The following is a 21,228-nucleotide window of genomic DNA, read 5'->3' on the forward strand; positions in this document are numbered from 1 at the left end:
TCCAAGTTCTGTCTTCTTTGCATATCCATCATATTTGTTTATGTTTTCAAATGAAACCTCTGTAGAATTTCATTATTTACAATGAATAGAAACTGCAGCAATACTCATGACACGTAGAGAGTTTCGAAAGGGCCAGAGACTTGCTGGGGCTCTTCCACAGGACATGGTACTCCTAAGACCCCAGGGAAAAAAAACCACTGCTCTGTGTGATATTGAACCCACTCAGCCCTTCCCTGCTCCAGATTGTGCCTTATCCAGAATTACTGGGTCACCTCACCCTCCAGTCAAAATGCCATTCTGGCCAAGTTTAGAAGGAAAATAGGATTGAACTCAATCGCACCACTGTGTAAATAACTGATCTTCATTTCCCAAAGCACTTTCAGATTTCGTAATTGAATCACAGTACTGCAAAGGAATCTTGTAGTGTTGAACCACTTACATAAAGTGAAAATGTTGGCCATGTTGGGATATTTAGGTCATTTATAAATTTTTTGCTTAGGAGTTGGAAACTACTTAGCTTGTTAAAAGTTTTGGATAAAGACAGCTTTTTCCTGGATATCTTTCAGTTTAAAGTTTTAGAAGCTTTTATTGCTTTCCAATAGGTTGTTTTTGAATTAAAAAAATAATTGATTTTGAGGATTTGAGGGGAGAATTATACATTCTCGCTTTTTAAAAAATTTATTTATTTATTTATGATAGTCACACACAGAGAGAGAGAGAGAGAGAGAGAGAGAGAGAGAGGCAGAGACATAGGCAGAGGGAGAAGCAGGCTCCATGCACCGGGAACCTGACATGGGATTAGATCCCCGGTCTCCAGGATTGCGCCCTGGGCCAAAGGCAGGCGCCAAACTGCTGCGCCACCCAGGGAGCCCTACATTCTCGCTTTTAAGATTCTTCTAAGAACCAGGTTGATATAATGGAAATTCATATGTAAACCAAGTTGTTTGTTAATGCAAAGTATTCTCATTATTAAGAATTAAGTTGAATTCTTTAATAAAATTTTTTTTGTAGTGACATGTTTGATATTTGATTAATTTTATATCTCACAAACAAGACAGGGAACAGTCACAGAAGTGATTAGTTTTGGGAGAGTCATGACAATGAAGACTTGGACACTTTACAGTGTAGAAATGGTATAGATGGTATCCTCTGTTATAACTTCTTTTATTCCAGATGATAACAGTTTTAAACTTCTGTGATTCTTGCATAATGTAATGCATGTCAGACTTCTTTTCCAAACACACAGTGTTTAAATGCACATCAGAGCTCAGTGACTCACTATACCCACATAAAAAGATAGGCTGCATTTTTCCTAGTTTCTAACCTGGTGTGGTAGCACAGGTCAGAAAATTGTAAAATCCAGCTAAAAATTGCTGAAGCATTTTGCTGTTTTACAAAAATCATTTGTGCTATGTAACTGTTGTTTTTAAAAGCTATTTTAGTTCTCAAAGTTTTGTGAACCACACTTAACTTTTTCTATTTGCTTATTTTTGTTTCTTTAACTGTTACAAATTTTCACACATACAAATTATTTTGCTAGTTTTATAGCACATTGTTAGAATAAAATAGAGTAGTATTTTAGAAAGCTTAAGAAAGAGACCAACCATTAAAAAAATAATTATACAGAATCTACTAACATTGAGAAAATACTTTCTAGTATTTCCAACAGTAATTTTCTCCAGGGTCAAGCCCTGGGCTGAAGGCGGCACTTAACCGCTGAGCTACCTGGGCTGCTTTTAATTCCTGGATAATATATATTTCTTCTGTTAACCACCTAACTCTTATAAACAATAACCCAGCAATATATATGCATGAACCCACACAAGACTGCAGTTGTATGGGAATGTGGAGAAGTGGTTCACTTTTCAAAATCCTATAATAAGAAAATTAACTTTACATGTTTCAATATAATGTGGCTTTATGACTTTTTTTGACTTTAAATTTGGACTTTTATATCTATAATTCAAACATTGGCCATGTGCAGTGATTGATGAGTTGGGGAAATGATAAAAAGATACAAAATAATTATTTTGCATTCCTGTTTTTAATAAAGAATACATTTTGTGTTTTGTTTTTTTAAACTGGCTTAAAATAGAAAGCAGGCTTTTTATTTTGGCCTAGTGCTTTATGTAAAGGGAAACAAATTACTTTGTAGTAAAGGTAAAATAATGGAAAAAGAGAAGAGGGTTAATACCTTGAATTCTGTAGTCCTATGGTGAAAGAATTGGAAGGAAGGTGGGTTAATAATAATTATAGTTAAAATGACAAAATCTATAATTTTTGCCTCCAAAGAATTGAATACGTAGATTGAGATTGTTTGGTAAGATTCTGTTCTATTTTCCATTGACTGTTTAGCTTAAATACTGGCCGAAGTACCCACCAGGTCTCAGGGATATGGCATGGGGCCTGGTCTAGAGAAACCTTTGTGTAGTAAGTATTCTTAGTAGTCATCTCCCCACCCCACCCCCTTCTTTCTCTCTCTCTTTTTGGGCAGATGTTATTTTTGCTACATTTGCTATTTTAACCTGTCAGTTAAAAAATAATTACTATGTCAGTATGGCTGGCGGCTCATATAGGAAAAATATGCTGTCTCTTAATCAAAGGTGATTACAGTTTTTTCCTGTCTGTAAATGTGCTTGTTGTGTAACGAGAATGCATTAGTCTCAGCCTGATGTACGAAATGAAAGGCAGCAAGAAGCAGCACCATTGTTATCACTCCAGGCGTGTCTAATGAATCGTGTTTCCATGTTCTCTCGGTCACGCCGAAGAGTGCCCTCAGCCAGGGCTAAGCCTCCTGTAAAATGCTCTTTAAGATTATTGTAGCAAGAACAGAAATGCTGGGTGAGTGGGGGTTGGGAGAGAAAGCCAACCAGACAGCTGCATTTCAGTTACAGCTGCAAGGATTACTCACTGTAATAGCAGTGACAGACAACTGTTTGAGCTTTAGTGTAAAAGGCAATTTGGGGACGGCTTGCCCTGTCAGAATTTTAGTAGCAATATGTGTGTGTGTGTGTGTGTGTGTGTGTGTGCGCGCGCGCGCACACACACACATGCATGTGCTCATGTGTGTTTGTGTATATAAGTTCATAAAATGTTTATTTTGTAGTATTAATGATTTAATCTAAATGTTCTAACTGAACTGCATATCTAGATTTTTTTCTCAAAATTCTATCTTGTTGTGGTTCCTGTTCTAAGATTGTTGATTTTTCTTGTAATTTCTGACCATGTAGCTCTTTTTAAAAGCCTGTAGCTGTTTAATAAATAATAGTAGCCTTAATTAAAAAAATCTTTTGCAAGCATAAAGTGGTACAGAAGGAAATAATCCAGCAACCAGAGATAACTTAATTTTGATGGCTGTCCTTCAGGCATTATGTGTATTATATAACAAAATTAAGAGCATATTGATAGCTTTAAAGGATAAAAAGTCATAGTTATTTAAAAAATCTCTGAAAGGAGTAGCAAATGGGGGCAAGTTTGGTTCTTAGAAGTCAGTACCAGCCATTGTGCACGATTTTTTTTTCCCTACTGTGTAGCTATTAAAGAAACATTGCAGCCTGACTGTTTTCTGTGGCAATTGTCTTTTGAAGGTCTTGTTCAATTTATCTAGAAATTTAGTTTTATGGTCTCCTTCAATTTAAAGTTTAGTAGCTTTATATGGAGTCCTGTCATCCATTGAAATGCTAACTTGGGTCATGTCTCAACTGCTACAATGCTGTGTAGAAACCATCATTAAAATTCTGGTTATCCTGCAACTGGCAGAGAAGTCATGCTGTTAGAGGTTCCTTAGTAAAACATTATACTATTAAAATTTTGAATCACAGATGGTAGTAGCTACACTCGTGGTGAACATAGCATAACATAGAGAAATTGAACCACTTTGTTGTACACTTGAAACTAATGTAACATTGTGGGTCAACTACACTCAAATTTTAAAAAATTAGAAAAATTTTGAATCACAACTGTGCTTCTGTCCCATGAATATTAACAATATTTGTAATCATTTAAAGTTACAAATAGGGTCAAAACAAATGGAGTATTTTAATCTATATTTTCTATCCCTAATGCTTATTTAATTGATTGACATTGGGAAAGTTAAAATCCATTTTCAGTATAGATTTGTTAAGTGATACCAAATATTCTACACCCACAAGTAATTCAAGGAAATCAGAGCTCTAAGTAGGTTGAATTGATATAAGTAATAAGTCCATTTAGTTATTAATGACTTTAAATATAGATTTTACATGGCAATCGATGGCAGTATAACTGATCATTCGTGTTTTATGTAATTGGATTTCTTATGGATATAATGCTATTTTCAGAATTAATGTAGCATTATGCTGCTTTGTTACTCAGTCTTTTTGTAAGTCAATTTTAAGAAAGTAGATACTTCAAAATTTATTTATCTTGAAAGCATTTCATTTGATGCAACCCATAAAATTGATAAATATTTCATTATGGTATCTGCTTAGTGCACTTCTTAGGTAGGGGATTTAATAATATAAAGCAGTTAAAAAAAACCTAGTATGCTTTATAAATTGCAGATAAGGGTCAAAAACAAAGGCAGTGGGCAAATTATAAATCCTGCATTCAGGGCTGTGCTATCTTTAGCAGTTTGTCACTGAAATCTACCTGGGAAGTAATCTCCTTGTTTCATGTGCTTTGCTTTAATCTATTTGTATTTCTGGAGTTTGGAGAAAAATTTGATTTTCAGTAATTTTAATGGTTGAAAAAGAAGTGCCATCCCTGAAAGAGTGCCCCTCCCCCCCTTCAATATTTGCAGTGGCCAATGTGGTTACTGAACTCAATGTTCTGGATAATAGGTTTCATTAGTTTTGATGCCTGAGGTAAAAAAGCAGTAGGTGGGAATAAGAAGTGTTTTTGATGTCTAGACGTTCATTTCAGCTGTTGCTGCAATATGATACATTAAAAGGAAATATGTATCATAGCTCAGAGGAAATATGTATTCTTTGAAAGTAATTCTACTTTTAAACTGTGTAAGGCAGGGTGACCTAAATTCTAAACGCATGAGCTTGAATTTCTTCAAGGTTTTACAATTTTTATGCACCTCCCTACCCAATTCCATTCTCCCTCCTACTTTTCCCCCTTCAAGTAAAGTATGTCAGTTTTGCTTGTCGAATTGGAAGGGATATCTTTCCAAGATCTCTGCTGGGAAACACAAAATCATTGAAGTATATACTGCTTTGATATTTTGCCATATTGACTTTTTTCCTGAACCTTTTATATGGTTTTTGTTTCAGAAAAGCTTATTAATTCTGCAAGGAGCCATGTTAAAAGCCAGAGTTAAAAGAAGTTATATTATAGTTTATGAGGATTTTGAAAAATTATTTGGGCACTAAGTAGTAATTACTATTTAAATTTTCCTTTCTAAAACACTGTTTCCTACTCAAAGAAAAACATTTATATAGTACTTTTGCAGTTTAAATATTTGATTATGAGGATTACTATATTAAAAAATGTTGAATAACAGCAATTTAAACACATTATGATTATAGTTTTTATAACTTAAGTAAGATAGCTTTAGTACCAAAATAGTTTTTTGTTGTAAATAGGCAGCTGTGGTACTACTTAGTTTTATTTTTCTGTTTTAGTTTGGCTATAATAGACCACATAACAACAAGAGAATTTTTTTTTTTTTTAAACAAGAGAATGTTTTAATTTAGGAATTCTTTGTTTTAATTGAATCTTGCCAATCATTTATTGTATACACATTTTAGGTCTTTTGGTGCTTTCTTTTTCGAGACTAACAAACTTTTAGTACAATTCTTCCATTACATCTAAGTAGATTTAGATGTAAGTCCTCTTGTAGGGACACCTGGGTGACTCTGCGGTTGAGCCTTGTCCTTCCGCTCAGGGCATGATCCCGGAGTACCAGGATCCAGTCCCACATTGGGCTCCCTGCATGGAACCTGCTTCTCTCTCTGCCTGTGTCTCTGCCTCTCTCTCTGTCTCAAATAAATAAATAAATAAATAAATAAGTAAATAAATAAGTAAATAAAGAAATAAATAAATCTAAAAAAAAAAGTCTCCTGTAGAGATAGTCTTACTGCTATCTTTATATTCTTAAGGAATATAATTGCTACTTTATATTATTGCTACTTTATATTCTTAAGGAATTAATAAGCATTTATATGTAAACTGGAAAAATCAAAAGAATTAGGCTTTTTTTTTTTTTTAATTTTAAAAATGGAGACAGCATACCCTGGGGAGATTGTGGGATTCATAAAAATGGGGTCTAGCATTTGCAAGCTTTCTTACAAATTTGGTGGACGCTTTTCTTCTAGGCCACCTTGGAAAGGAGATCAAGAATTAAGTAGTGAATGGATCTCCTGTCATTTATAGAAACTTAATTTAGACTACCTAATACCTAGTTCATGCCCCCCCCCCCCTTACTTTCTGAAATATTTAAATATCAAGCAAATGGAAAGAAAGTTGGTTTAAATTTCACTTTGGGAGGAAGATATCTTAGAAAAAACTAGCTTAAAAAGCTAAAATGTGCTTTTCTCTGATACTATCATGGAGTTGTATAAATAGATTGCAGAAGCAATTTCAATTTTGCTTAACATTTGAAAAAAATTACTTGCAGCTATTTAGAAAACATTAATTTAAGTTGCAAATTGTGGATCCAGAGGGAAATTTGACTTGAATGTTGAAGTTTGCCTTTGTAGCTAGTATTCAGAGTAAAAGGTGGATGGGAAGGATTAACATAGCTCTAAGTGTGGTATAGTGGAAGGAGCATGGGTGTTAGAGTCAGAAAACTTGGGCTTGAATCTCATCTTTGCCACTAATCCTCTTAACTGGATATAAGGAGATTTTAGATTGAAGCCAAATCCAATGAAGTAAAGGTATGTGCACATAAAATACTAGGTCAATTCAACACATGTTTATGAATATCTGATATGTTCTAGTCACTTCAGCTATGAAAATAAATTGCTTCCTCTTGTGGAATTTTAACTAATGGACTAATTTTTATTTTTTTTTATTTTTTTTTTTATTTTTTTTTTTTAATGGACTAATTTTTATATTTACTGTTTATAAAAAGTAGATGTAAAATACATTTGATCCTGTTAGATTCTGAATATAGTTACATATGACTCTAGTTCTTGGATTTATTAGTTGTGTGACCTTGGGCAAGTTTAAGATTTTTAAGCCTTAGTTTTCTTATTTATAAAGTGGAGATTAGAATAAGCTGTATTGGTTGGAATTCTTAGTTGCAAATAAGAAAAGGAATTGATTAAAAGAATATTGAGTATTCACAGAACTGTTTGTCAATTTTAGGATCAGTGCTGCAGAATTGATTTCATGAGAATAAATAGTGATATCACCACTAAGCACTGGATGCTGCAGTACCTCTGCTACTTAAGCATCAAAAACTTGATCTTACAGCTGCTATTTCTAGTGGTGACAGAAATATCTCTCTGTGTCTACTTTCTTCTGTGTCACTTAGATCCAGAGCCAAAGGTGTAGTGCAGGAGCAGCTAGTGGACTTCAGCATATATATATCCTTGTCCATATTGCAGGACAGGATGGAAGAGAGCGTCTGCTTTCAGCTCATTAGAGGTGACCATATTTGACACTCAGCATGGGATAGGCAATTCCCAGGGATAGGAAGAAGTCAGGTACTGAGTGGGTACATGTCCTTTACTCTGTATTATAGTGTTGTGGTGAAAAAACATTCTCCCCATCGCCAGCCCCTATTGATAGGTAGTGCTTGATTTGAAGCTTGGCACACAGAATAAAGTCTCAGAAATTGAGAAAGATTGTTTCCTAGGTAGAAAACCAACCTTGACTATCAGTTATTTTATCTTACTGTTATTTTAATATATTTTTTTAATGTTTGTTAGCTATGCTGCAAAGTATTCAAAGTTGTTATTGCCTTACAAGTGATTTTCAAAATCTATATTAGCCTTTTTGAGAGCATTCCTTTTTTCTGGCCTGATACTTGAGGCATAACATAGCCAAGAACTGTGGGCCAGTGTGTGTTGGCCAAATATCTATTATATTCCAAAAATGCTATTCTAGATTTAACTTATTTTGGCATTTTAGAGATTCATTGAAACATCTGCTGCTCTTGTATTTCTGGAAATTTTGCACATGAAGTAGATAAGAAAGTTTGGTCTGACTTTTGCTCCTTTCCACAAGTATGCTTGATGTATATAAATGGTAAATTAAAGGGGTAGCAAAATAAAATAATAAAAATCCTTAAATGCATGGCCTCAATTGATATTATTTACTAGAGGGATTATCCTTGATTACAGTTGTTGAGTTCCAATAAATTGACTACTCTTGAATCTTTATATGTAAGATGAAATTTAGATGTTCATATGAAGTCCAAATAGTTACCTCTGCTGACTTATATTTTAAATTTTACTGGCTGACTTATAATTTATAATTTTCTGTTGTTTCTTAAGCTTTGGTATACTTAAATAAGAGCTTGATGTAATCTGATTTATTTTATTTTGTGTTACTACTTTCTTCTGGTGTTATTACATTGGTGCCTAAACTTTATATAAACTTATATAATATAAAGGAAGATATGAGAATTACCATATAAAAAATAATATTGAGGATATTTTTCAAATTTTCAGTATTTAAAAAAATTTTAGAGAAATTTTTGTTCTCATTGTCTTATTTGCAATATTTAATATGAAGTATATAATACAATTTATAGTAGATTGTATTGTAGGGGTGGACCACTTTGGTATGTAGTCTCTTTTTTTAAAGATTTTATTTATTCATTCATGAGAGAGAGAGAGAGAGAGACAGGCAGAGACACAGGCAGAGAGCAGCAGGCTCCATGCAGGGAGCTAGCTGTGGGACTTGATCCCGGTCTCCAGGATCAAGCCCTGGGCCAAAGGCAGGGGCTCAACCGCTGAGCCACCCAGGCATCCCTGGTCTGTAGTCTCTTGTGGGTGAAACTGTTTTTTGTGTTTTGTTTTTCTGCTTTAAATAATTTGTGAATGAAGGTTAACCAAATAAACCATATTGTTTGGATAAAAAAAATCATGTTCAGTGTGCAGAACTTTAGAGTAGGAGTCCTTCTGATTCATATTCTGTTCTCATTTTCAGCACTAAAAATATATAAGAAATCAATGTAAGTATATTTATAATGGCTTAGGTTCAGAAGCTGTGTCTAATAGTGAAAAGAGTTTATGTAAAGCAGTAAAAGAGTTTAAGTTTTTTAGTGTATAGTTCTACAGATTTTGCCAAATGTACACAGTTATGTAACCTCCATGACAAACAAGATGTAGAACAGCTCCATAATCCCTCAAATTTCCCATGTCCCTTTGTTATCAACCACTGCCATTCTAGGGATGGGAATGGGAATAAGAATCCATGAGGCAGTTTACATTACCTTAAATGTGCCTTTGTGAGAATGCTATATGAATGAATCCTAAAGTATGTGGCTTTCTAAGTATGATGGCTTTTTTCGCTTAGTATAATGACATTCATTCATATTTTGAGTATATCAGTAGTTCTTTTCTTTCTTTTCTTTTCTTTTCTTTTCTTTTCTTTTCTTTCTTTTCTTTTCTTTTCTTTTCTTTCTTTTCTTCTTTTCTTTCTTTTTTCTTTTCTTTTCCTTTCTTTTCTTCCCTCCCTCCCTCCCTTCCTCCTTCCCTCTCTTCCAAGACTTATTTATTTGAGTGAGAACCCACATGTGCCTGTGCCCATGAGCATGGGAGCCAGGGCAGGGGCAGAGGGAAAGGGAGAGAGAGAATCCTCAAGCAGATTTCCTACTGAGCTCGGAGCCCTATAAAGGGCTGATCCCAAGACTCTGAGATCATGACCTGAGCCGAAATCAAAAGATGGCCACTTAACCGTCGGAGCTACCCAGGCGCTCCCCCCTCCATTATTTCTGAATAGTATCCCAGTGTGTATGAATTGTCTGCTGTTTGTTCTTTTCCCAGTTGAGGGACTTTTGGATGTTTTCCGGTTCCTGGCATTATTGGGAAAACAATAACAAACCAGCTCTAAATATTTGCTACAATTTTCCATGTGGACACAAGTTTCTTATTTTACTTGAATACGACTGTGCGCAATCGAGCACAGACACCCCTAAGATGGATGATGCTAGACTGCATGGCAAGTGTATGTTTAACTGCAGAAAAAATTGCCAAAGTCAGATTTTCCACAGTGACTGTACTATTTTTGCATTGTTATCAGCAGTATATGCCCATTACAATTACTCTGTATGCTCACTAGCACTTTGTATTTTCAGTTTTTCTTTTAAGCCATACTAAAGGGCTTTTCTGTAGCTGAACATAACTTTTCTGTGTTTTTTTGAAGAGCAGAAGAGTTTTTCATTTCGATGAAGCTCTGTTGAACAGTTTTTCATTCTGGATCATGCTTTTGGTGTCATATCTAAGAAATCTTTGCTAACCTAATCTTATAAAAAGTTTCTCTTGTGTTTTTGAAATTTTATAGTTTTAGTTAGGTTTTACATTTCAGGGTTCATTTTTCTATATGATGTGACCTATAGTTTGAGCCTCATTTTTTTTGCATAGGGATATTCATTTATTTCAGTTCTAGTTGTTGAAAAAACTGTTCTTACTCCACTGAACTGCCTTTGCACCTTTTTTGGAAGCTGATTGATCATATATTTTTGGGTCAGTTTGTAGGCTATACTGTTTTGTTGATCTGTGTATCCTATCTCTAGTACCGCACCATGTTGTCAATTCTAGTTCTATAGTGAATCTGGAAATCAGGTTATGTAAGTCTCCTAGCTATATTTTTCTTTTGCCGCATTATTTAAGGTATTCTAGTTCCTTTGCTTTGTCATATAAATGCATTTTTTCTCATTCTCTAGAAAATCCTTTAGAGATTTTTTAAATTATAATTGAGTTGTCTCTATAGATCTGTTTTAGAAGAATTGATATCTTGACAATAATAACTTTTTCAGTCCATGATCAATATATACCTCTGCATTTATTTATGTCTCATTGATTGCATTCATCAGTGTTGTAGTTTTTAGCATTTAGATCTTGTACATAATTTGTAGGTTTTATATCCAAGGATTTCATGTGTTTTGATGCTATTATAAGTGATAATCTTAAAAAATGCAGTTTCTTATTCATTATAGTATATAGGAATAGGATTTTTTCTTTTTTGTTTCTGTTGACCCTATTATTCTGTGATCTAGTTAAACTCAGTTTTAGATCTACTGTTTTTTTGGTTGTTGTTGATTCTATAGGATTTTCTCATAGTCATGTCATCTGTGAATAGAGATGTTTTATTTCTTCTATTCCAATTAGTATGTCTGGTATTTTTTTTCCTGCCTTATTGTATTGGTTGATGACACCTCCAGTAAAATTGGAACAGGAGTGGTGAAAGCAGACTTCCTTGCCTTGTTCTTGATAGTAGGGGAAAATAATCAGTCCTTTATCATTAAATATGTTAGTTGTAGGTTTTTGTGTTTGTTCTTCTAAGAATTTTTTCAAACAAAAAAACCCAATTCTTCAGTCTATTTTAAAATTGTTGAAATCATGATAAAATTATAATGATAAAAAATTGTAGTTGACATTGCTGAAACTTTTTTAGTATTCCACGTTGCATGATTGGACAACTATAACACTTAAAAAACATTTCAGTTAAAGTATTTCAGGACCATCTGAGGAAGAAATAGAGTTATGGTTGTTGACTGAGAACTTTGACAACTTCCATGAACGGCAGAGTACATACTTTAAATTATATCAAGAAGAACAAAAAGAAAAAAAAAAGCAGAGTGGTTGAAGCAGATGACACAATGTTGATAATTTGGGTTAGGAATTTATTGGGTCTGTTTTTTTAAAGTATGATTGAAGATTTTTAATTAATATATATATATTTTAAAACAATGTGCAGAATAGATGTCACCAACTTGGAAGAAAACCTTAGAAGAGTGGGACTCTTTTCACAAATGCTGCATCACTAACACTTTATGACACAAAAGACTATTACATAGAAAAACACTGACACTAGTAACGAGTCAAAACGTGATTCAGAAGAGTCAACATCTAAATGCTGATGAAGTTTTAGGCATTTTTAACTTTTTTTGGGGTGGTGCTTATAATATGTTTTATGTATGTACAATAATGATATTTGAAAAAAAAAATGTGAATAGGGTACCCGGTGGCTCAATGAGGTAAGCCTCCCACTCCTGGTTTTGGCTCAGGTTATAATCTCAGGATCATGGGATCCAGCCCTGCATTTGGTCTGTGCTCATTGGGAAGTCTGCTTCTTTCTTCCTCTGCCCCTCAGCCTTGCTCACTCTCTTTCTTTAAAGCATATTTCAAGAAAAATAAAAACATGTCAATAAATGTAAAGGAGCTCTTTAAATAATTGCAAATTAAAAATCCTAAGTAATAAAAGCCATATTATAGTTTAATTGGCAGCTTACCTCCACCCCTTCACCTTCAGCAGTATTTAAAAAAATCATGCTTCTTGAACTTGATAGTGTCTTATAGTCACTGAGACACATTAAAAAGGAAAATCAAATTAATATGAGGTGGTCATTTTGTTGAAATGTTAGCTCTCTTTCTCACCCAGGAAAAGCTCTATCTAGAAGATAAATGTGTGAGAATACAGATTCAGGACATCCTCAGGATTGTAAAAACTTTTGCTTATTTTGTCTTGAACAGAAGTAGTCTGTTGCTAGCAGGAATGTTTATTTGCTGTACTTTATTTCCATTTCTTTAGTGATAAATAATAAAATGTTTCTGACAGAGGTTGCTTTGGGAAAATTTGGTAAATCATTGTTAGCCACACAGGCAGGAAAACAAAAGCTTATCTGACATACTAAGAAAAAATATTATCCGGTTTTATCATTTAAAGGAAGTCCTTTAGATAAAATCCATGAATGTAAATACGCTTTTTCTAATTCTATGTGATTGGAGATAGATTTTGAGATGTCTGTTGGTGTGGTAAAGGCATTACAAATGCATTGTGGATTTAACGTGTGTTTTAATTCTCAAAATTTTCTCTGGTGAGTGGTTTTGTCAAGATAAGTAAAAGGAAGTAAAATTTTCTTCTGCAAATGTCGTTTCCATCCTTCCAATTTTTTGTTATCTTGAACTGAACTAATATAATTTAAAAGGAAATTAGCTGTCTTCTCCAAGGCGTTTTATATCCTTTTATATATGAAAAGAATGTTAGGAATGCATGAGGCATTGTTAGTCTATTGGATTCTCTTGATGTTAGAGTTACTTGTGGCTCAGTGTTATATTTCCTTTTTTTTTTTTTTAATAAAGATTTTGTTTATTTATTTGAGAGAGAGAGAGTGTGTGAGAGAGGGGGCTAGGGGGGCGGGGCAGAGACACAAGCTGGCTCCATGCAGGGAGCCCATTCCAGGACACAATCCCTGGACTCTAGGATCACGCCCTGGGCCTAAGGCAGGCACTAAACCGCTGAGCCACCCAGGGATCCCCTCAGTGCTATATTTCCAAGGCAAATATGATATTTCCCAAAATGTCAAACTTAAATGAAATTAGGAGTTTAGGAAATCTGATCTTAAATTAAGATTTTATTTCCTGGTATTTTTCCTAAAATTCTGTCCTTAAAGTCCTATTGAGATACTGCCTTTAGAACATTTAAGGAAATTTGAATAACTGACATTTTTGAATATTTTTTCCTTTCACTTTTTCTCTAAAAATACAGAAGCTAACCTTAGCAATAGTTTGTGACATTTTGTTATCTTTAAATAGAATTTAAAAAAAATTTGTCTTTGTTGCACTGTTAGGTAGAAAGATTAATTTGAGAATTTCAGATGATTTCAAATTTTGAAGAATCGGTTTGTAAAGATTTTTTTCAAAATTTTTATTTATTTATGATAGACACACACACAGAGAGAGGCAGAGACATAGGCAGAGGGAGAAGCAGGCTCCATGCACTGGTAGCCTGACGCGGGATCGAATCCCGGGTCTCCAGGATTGCGCCCTGGGCCAAAGGCAGGCGCTAAACCGCTGCGCCACCCAGGGATCCCCCGGATTGTAAAGATTTTTACTGGAGAAGGGTTGTACCATGGTCATATTCTGAAGACTTTAAAATTGAAACATGTTATTTCCTTCTGTACATAGGTATTCTATGACTTTGGGCAAGTATTTAACTTCTTTTCTCAGTTTCTGTGCAAGATAATTCATTTCAATGAGTTCATTAACTTTGCTTTAGAAAAATGTTTTGAAAGTTAATTTTTATTTGAATGCTCTTCTTACTGGTTCAATTTTTTTAGTTTTGTTTTGCTTTTTTTCAGTTGTGGAAGAAGGACTCTGGGAAAATGGCCTTTCCTATGAATGTCGGACACTGCTCTTCAAAGCAATCCACAATCTGTTAGAAAGGTAAGAGAAGGAATAGCATAACAGTTGTTTTGAGACACCCAAGTGTAATGCTGGATGTTCCCAGGCTTTCCTGTAATTCTCAAAATGCTTTTGCATACAATTTTATGAAGATAAAATTATATACATCTCATTTCTTTTATATTGATATAATTTCAACCTTAGAAGAAGTTTCAGGAAACAGCCTCATATATCCTTTTACTCAGATTCATCAATAGTTTTTCTTTTACCCAGTTTGCTTTGTAGTTTGTGTGATTGCCTACCTTTTTACTTCGAACCTGTGTATTTTAAATTTGTTTCCTGAGCCACTCAAGAGTCATTTGCACACTTGAGAGTGTTCTTTCTTTAACCCCTAAGTGTTTAGGTGTACATTTCCTGAGGACAGTGATATCCTCTCATGTAAACACTGTACAATTATGAAAATTAGGAAATCTAACATTTATAAAATGCCATAATCTTATCTGTAGTTCAGCTCTGATGTTATCACTGTCCCACTTATGTCCCTGATATCTTAAACCCCTTCCCCCCAAGATCTGATCCATGATCATACATTTTAGTTTTCATGTCTCTTTAAATTTAGAAGTGTTCTTTAGCCTTTCCTTTTCTTTCTTGACATTGTATGAGTTCAGGCCATATGTTTTATATAATGTCCCTCAATTTGAGATAGTTTCTTCATGATTAGATTTAGGTTATGCATTTTGTAGTAATACCATAGAAGTGATGTCATGTCCTCCTCAGTATATCAAAGCAGGAGGCCTATGATTTCAATGTCAGTGATATTAACATTGTTGATCACTTGTTTGGGGTGGTGTTCTGTCAGATTTCTACACTGTAAATTAATAAGTACTTGTGAACTGTGACCTTTGTTAATTCTCTTTGTAATTATTAAGTAATTTGTGGCCAGATACAATGAGGTTGTGTAATTATCCTGTTACCACATTTTGACTCATGTGTTTTATCTTCTGTCATTTAAATCAGCACAGTTATGGCTGAAATGATAATTTTCAAATGCTATCATTCTTTCTACTTCCATTGTTGGACTTTTTTTTTTTTTTTTTAACGAAGTGCTTTTCATTTTCTTGTATGTACGTGTGTGTGTGTGTATGTGTGTGTTTAAGATTTTATTTATTCATGAGAGACACAGAGAGAGAGAGGCAGAGACACAGGCAGAGGGAGAAGCGGGCTACATGCAGGGAGCCCAACGTGGGACTCAATCCCGGAACTCCAGGATCAGGCCCTGGGCCAAAGGCAGGTGCCAGACCGCTGAGCCACCCAGGGATTCTTGTATGTGTGTTTTAATCTCCCTTTTAGCTATACAAATTTGGAGAAATGGATTTCTGTTTTGGTCAGTGGATTATAATTTATAATTTATTACCACCATCATTTATTTCAATTCATAAATTCTTCCAGATTTGGCCAGGGGGAGCCCCTTCATGATGGAGTCTATGGCTATTGGACCTGTTCTCATTGTTCAAGTGCCTCCTTACTTTATGGCATAACAGTGTATTTCTGGCTCAGATAGTGTTTTAAGGGGAAAAACAGATGATAAAGAATGGATTAATTAAGAACTTCTATGGAAAAAAAACCTTTTCACTTCTCTTTCTGAGTCTTTATTTGGTACTTTCAGGTAATCAAAGCTGAAAGGACATTCTGGTACTGTTCAGTTCCTTATCCGAGCTGCTAGTTATGGTAATGTCACTACTGTGTCAATGCTTAGAGGACCTAAGCTGCAGTTGTCACCATTTAAGTCACTCAAAGATCTTTCCCACCAAATTTATCTTTTTCATTTTGAACTTCAGTTTCCACTTCTGTGCTTGGAGTAGACCTAGAGGCCATCCATCTGTTACTAAGGCAGTATATTTTGGAAGCATTGATTTTGAAAGTTGAATCTCAAATATTTCAAATATTTGGTAATTCTCTCTCCCACTGCAAACAAAACAAAGTACACACAAAGTCCCTTCAGGAAAATGTGGAAACTTGACTGTTTATATACTCTGATGCCATAACAAAGCTCTTATTATCTGTATAATAATTAATGCATCTTTTATTTTTTTATTTTTATTTTTTTAATTTTTGAAATTTATTTTTTCAATTGTTGATAAATTTGAGTTGTTTCCTGATTCTTTCTTTCTTTTTTTTTAAATTAATTTTTATTGGTGTTCAATTTACCAACATACAGAAAAACACCCAGTGCTCATCCCGTCAAGTGTCCACCTCAGTGCCCGTCACCCATTCCCCTCCAACACCCGCCCTCCTCCCCTTCCACCACCCCTAGTTGGTTTCCCCGAGTTAGGAGTCTTTATGTTCTGTCTCCCTTCCTGATATTTCCCAACATTTCTTTTCCCTTCCTTTATATTCCCTTTCACTATTATTTATATTCCTCAAATGAATGAGAACATACACTGTTTGTCCTTCTCCGATTGACTTATTTCACTCAGCATAATACCCTCCAGTTCCATCCACGTTGAAGCAAATGGTGGGTATTTGTCGTTTCTAATTGCTGAGTAATATTCCATTGTATACATAAACCACATCTTTATCCATTCATCTTTCGATGGACACCGAGGCTCCTTCCACAGTTTGGCTTAATGCATCTTTTAAAGAGTCCTTTTAATGTAAGTTTGTAATGTATGTGGAGCAAAATACATTTTTAAAAAATAAGCTGTGTTTAATTTTTTTTTTTTACAGAATGTTAATTAATTAATTTGTGGTTGAACTGTATTCTTTTCAGTCTTTTGTGTTTTAAATGGGAGAAAATTAGAACAGAAAAACAGAGTGAACAAAAATGCAGATAATTCATTTATTCTTTGGTCATGAATCCTAGATTTGTAATAAAAACTGAATTTCTGGGGGTGCCTGGGTGTCTTAGTTGGTTGAGTGTCTACCCTCGGTTCAGGTTGTGATCCCTGGGTCCTGGAATTGAGCCCCTAGAGTCAGGCTTCCTGCTCAGCAGGGAGTCTGCTTCTTTCCCTGCTCCTGCTCTCTCTCTCCTTCTAAAATAAAATAAAATAAAATAAAATAAAATAAAATAAAATAAAATAGAATAGAATAGAATAGAATAGAATAGAATAAAATAAAATAGAATAAGAATAAATGAAATGAATAAATAAAATAAAATAAAATAAAATAAAATAAAAATAAATAAAATAAAATAAAAAAATAAAATAAAAAAATAAAATAAAATAAAATAAAATAAAAAAATAAAATAAATAAAATAAAAAATAAAATAAAATAAAATAATAAAATAAAATAATAAAATAAAATAATAAAATAAAATAAAATAAATAAAATAAAATAAAATAATCTTGAAACAACAACAACAACTAAAGTTCAGGTTAATCTCAGTTATTATTTGATAGGAAAGTTAATTGTGACATATGCAGTATGTTATACGATAAATTGTCAGATAGTTCTGAAGAACTTTGGGTTAGATCTGGGTTTAATTTCATAGTCTGTTACTTGGACAGTTACCCTAACCTCACTAAGCCTGAGTAAACACCCTTTACATTAAGTACAGGATACTGTGTACCTTGAGTTCTTGTTGGATGATGTCTGTGATGTGTGCCACATAATATTTAACCTATTATTACTGTTGAAGAATTGTTAATTCCTTTCCCCATAAATATATTCTGCATACTTTGACTTGGATCCTCTTATAAGACTTTATTTTGAAATAAAACAGTATTTCATTTAGAAAATAATTAATCATATTATTAACTCCTTTCCTACAATTAGAATGGAGAGGTTGAGATTTTTTTGAAAAATTGTAATAATTCCTTTGTCTTTCAAAATAACGTTTTCTTTTCACCAAACTTTAAGTAGCTGTGTTGTGTAAGTGAAAATTCCCCTGCTTTTGAGGCAAGGAATCATCTTAAGTGGTTGTTTTTAGCTCTCTTTATTCATTGTCACTAGAATCTGGGTTGGCTAACACATGCTTGCCCTTTTGTTTGTCTCTAGCCTAGACCATTTGCTGTAACTTAGTTATCTGTTTACAACCCAGATTTATTGAAATACAGTTTACTGTCTTATTCCTGGCTACTTTCTATTATGCTTTTCCATTTCTATTCAGAAAGATCGACTGGGTTTCCCATTGCAGGTATTTTGTGTTTCTAGCATGAAAGCCAGAATTGAGGTTATTGAAGCAGATCATCAAGGAATGTATCACTTGCAGGGTGTTTGTGTTTCTCAAACTCTTTTTTCCTCCCAATTCACATTTTAACAGCTTATACTACTGATTTATTATTTTTGCTTTTTGTATTTCTAAGCATATGGATTTGTTTAATTAAAAGAGAGTCTCTCACTTAGAGTTAAGTAGGAGTAATATAAATTGATCATTTTTCCAAAAGGCAGTAGTTGCTAATGTATACAGAATGGTGAGCTACTGCAGTCGTTTATTAAAAATAATTTCACTACAAAAAGATAACACTGTATAACTGTATAACACAAAAAGATAACACTGTATAACACAGAATAAGGTAATTTCATTTTTATTGCTATTGATTGGTGCTGAGGTAATACTATATTGATGTGTGTAGAATATTTTAAATTCTAAGGTAATAGGACTTTAAACATTTTACCTTTCATTATTCCTCCTCTAGCTCCTCAGTATTTGCATACACTGCATTGTATATGTCTAGTGTCATCTGTTCATTAAAAAACCAAAAACCTCACTGTTGCTTATTCAAGAGTATTTTCCTTTAAGATGTCAGATAGAAGCTAACACATCTGGCTGTAATATCACATCTTTATAGGGACGCATATTGCTAGCAGTCCGTTTCTTCATTGCCTTCAGAGATGGAAGATCTTCTGCATCTCTGCTCTGCCAGTTTAATATATGTCTTGGGCAAGTGACTTAAGCTTGCAGAGCGCTTGTTCCTTTTTTTTTTTCCCCCATTTTAAAGTTTTATTTATTTGACACAGCACAAGCAGGGGGAGCAGCAGGCAGAGGGAGAAGAAGAAGCAGGCTTCCCGCTGAGGAAGGAGCCTGCTGTGGGGCTTCATCCCAGGACCCTGGGATCACAACAAGCCAAAGGCAGATGTTTAACTGACTGAGCCACCCAGGTACCCCAAAGAGCCCTTTGTTCTTTACCTATAAAGTGGTGAAGGATTGTTTTGCTCAGTACAGTACCTTTCTCTCTCTCTCTCTCTTTTTAAAGATTTTATTTATTTATTGATGAGAGACACACAGAGAGAGGCAGAGACATAAGCAGAGAGAGAAGCAAGCTCCCTCCAGGGAGCCTGATGTAGGACTCTATCCCAGGACCCCTGGGATCACACACTGAGCCAAAGGCAGAGAGACGCTTAACCACTGAGCCACCGATGCATCCCTACCATTCTCGTTATCAGAGCTCAGTAAGTGAATAACTGCTGTTAGTATTAGCTAATAGAAATATCGCTAATAATATTTTCAGAGTTGGACACAACATTAAGTCAGTTAGCCTTCACCTTGATAATTCTGGAATCCCATTTTGTAATACCCTTTTTTATGTGGTCATCCCTCCTTTCCTTGAACACTCCTGGTTATTTGAGCTTGGATTCTGACAGGACAGCTTTCTAGAGGAGTTCTTTTCATCTTCAGAGAGATGTTAGAATGTTTAGTTAGTTAGATGTTAGAAAGTTCATTGTTAGAAAGTCTTATGCTGAGTAGAAATCTGTTTCCCATAATTGTTTTTTAAAAAAATCTTAATCCTGTTCTTTCGGGTTCATATATAATTTATCTAATCCTCATGTTTAATATCTTGGTACCTAAAGTTTTTTGTTTGTTTGGTTTATGGTTCTTATATAATATTGAATAAGCCCTGTGCCTCTGCCTTCTAGATATCCCTCTAGCCAGTCCCATTCTCTTCATTTTGACTGCCACTGGCCTGCTTTAAGACGTGTTAAGTATTTGATAAAGTTTTGCAATGACCTCTTCTATAGTCAGTTTAAGCTCAGTTATGCTGCAGTAAAAGAAGACCAGAAAGATCTTACTATCTTAATAACAATTGAAGTTTATTTCTTGCTCATGCTATTTGCTTACTGTGTCATTTAAGAGTAATACTCCTTATATCCCCCTGCCTCCAGGCAAGAATCTTGTTGATGGGGTAGACCTGTCAGAGATTTGCTGGGCTTCTGATAGAGAGCAAAGAGTAATAATGGCAAAATGCATAATTAGCTCATTGAAGCCTCTGTTTACAAATGGTGTATGCTGTTTCTCTTCACGTTTCATTGGCTGAGAAATTTGCCACCAAACTTAAAATCATATGGATGAGAAAGTATTCTCTCTCCATATGTAGGAAGTACCCAAGTCACATGGCTGCACTTGATGTTAATGGGACAGGGAGGTACAGCGCATGTTTGGGAACAGATACAATCTACCTTACCACTTAATTGAGGTCTTCTCCCTTCTCATAATCTATCCTCCAAGCTGGTATTGGTTATATTACTAAAATACAGATATGTTTCCAAAATGTAATTATGCATCTATTTATACACATTTTTAAAAACTTTGAGCTATATTGGCTTCTTTTGGTATATTCTTCATTTGTGATTTTTTAAATCAGAATTTTAGTATATGAAGTGTTTGGGTCTTTTAAGTTTTATTGGTTTAGATGATGCAATCACACTTATTTTTTCTGAGACAGTAAGTATGCTTGTTATTTTCCTAATGATAGGTTGTCCCTTTTTGGCAAAGTACCTGGCAGGATAAAATACCATTAATTTTGTTTTTACTTATATAGGCTCTGTTGATTTTCCTGTCTTTTTCTGATAATGCCCCAATTTAGATAGTTTTCATCAGTCTCTGCAATTTAGTGGGATTTTGTTATGTATTGACAATAAACTTCTCAAAGGTTACACTTTGTGTTTCAAGTTTAGGCTGCCTCATCTTCACTAATGGAAAAGGACCTAGACTGTGGAGAGATTA

The 21,228-nt window shown here is 34.2% G+C and overlaps 1 protein-coding gene across 2 annotated transcripts in view; it reads left to right on the forward strand.

Moving 5' to 3' along the window:
• MED13L (mediator complex subunit 13L) overlaps positions 1-21,228 on the forward strand; it is a 302,281-nt gene that overhangs the window by 135,734 nt on the left and 145,319 nt on the right. For both annotated transcript variants that reach the window (XM_041728660.1, XM_041728661.1), the window contains exon 3: positions 14,243-14,327. In XM_041728660.1, the coding sequence (XP_041584594.1) occupies positions 14,243-14,327 (85 nt within the window). The remainder of the gene's footprint in view (positions 1-14,242; positions 14,328-21,228) is intronic.

This window comes from Vulpes lagopus, chromosome 14 (genome assembly GCF_018345385.1).
Source record: "Vulpes lagopus strain Blue_001 chromosome 14, ASM1834538v1, whole genome shotgun sequence".
Classification (NCBI taxonomy): Eukaryota; Metazoa; Chordata; class Mammalia; order Carnivora; family Canidae; genus Vulpes; species Vulpes lagopus.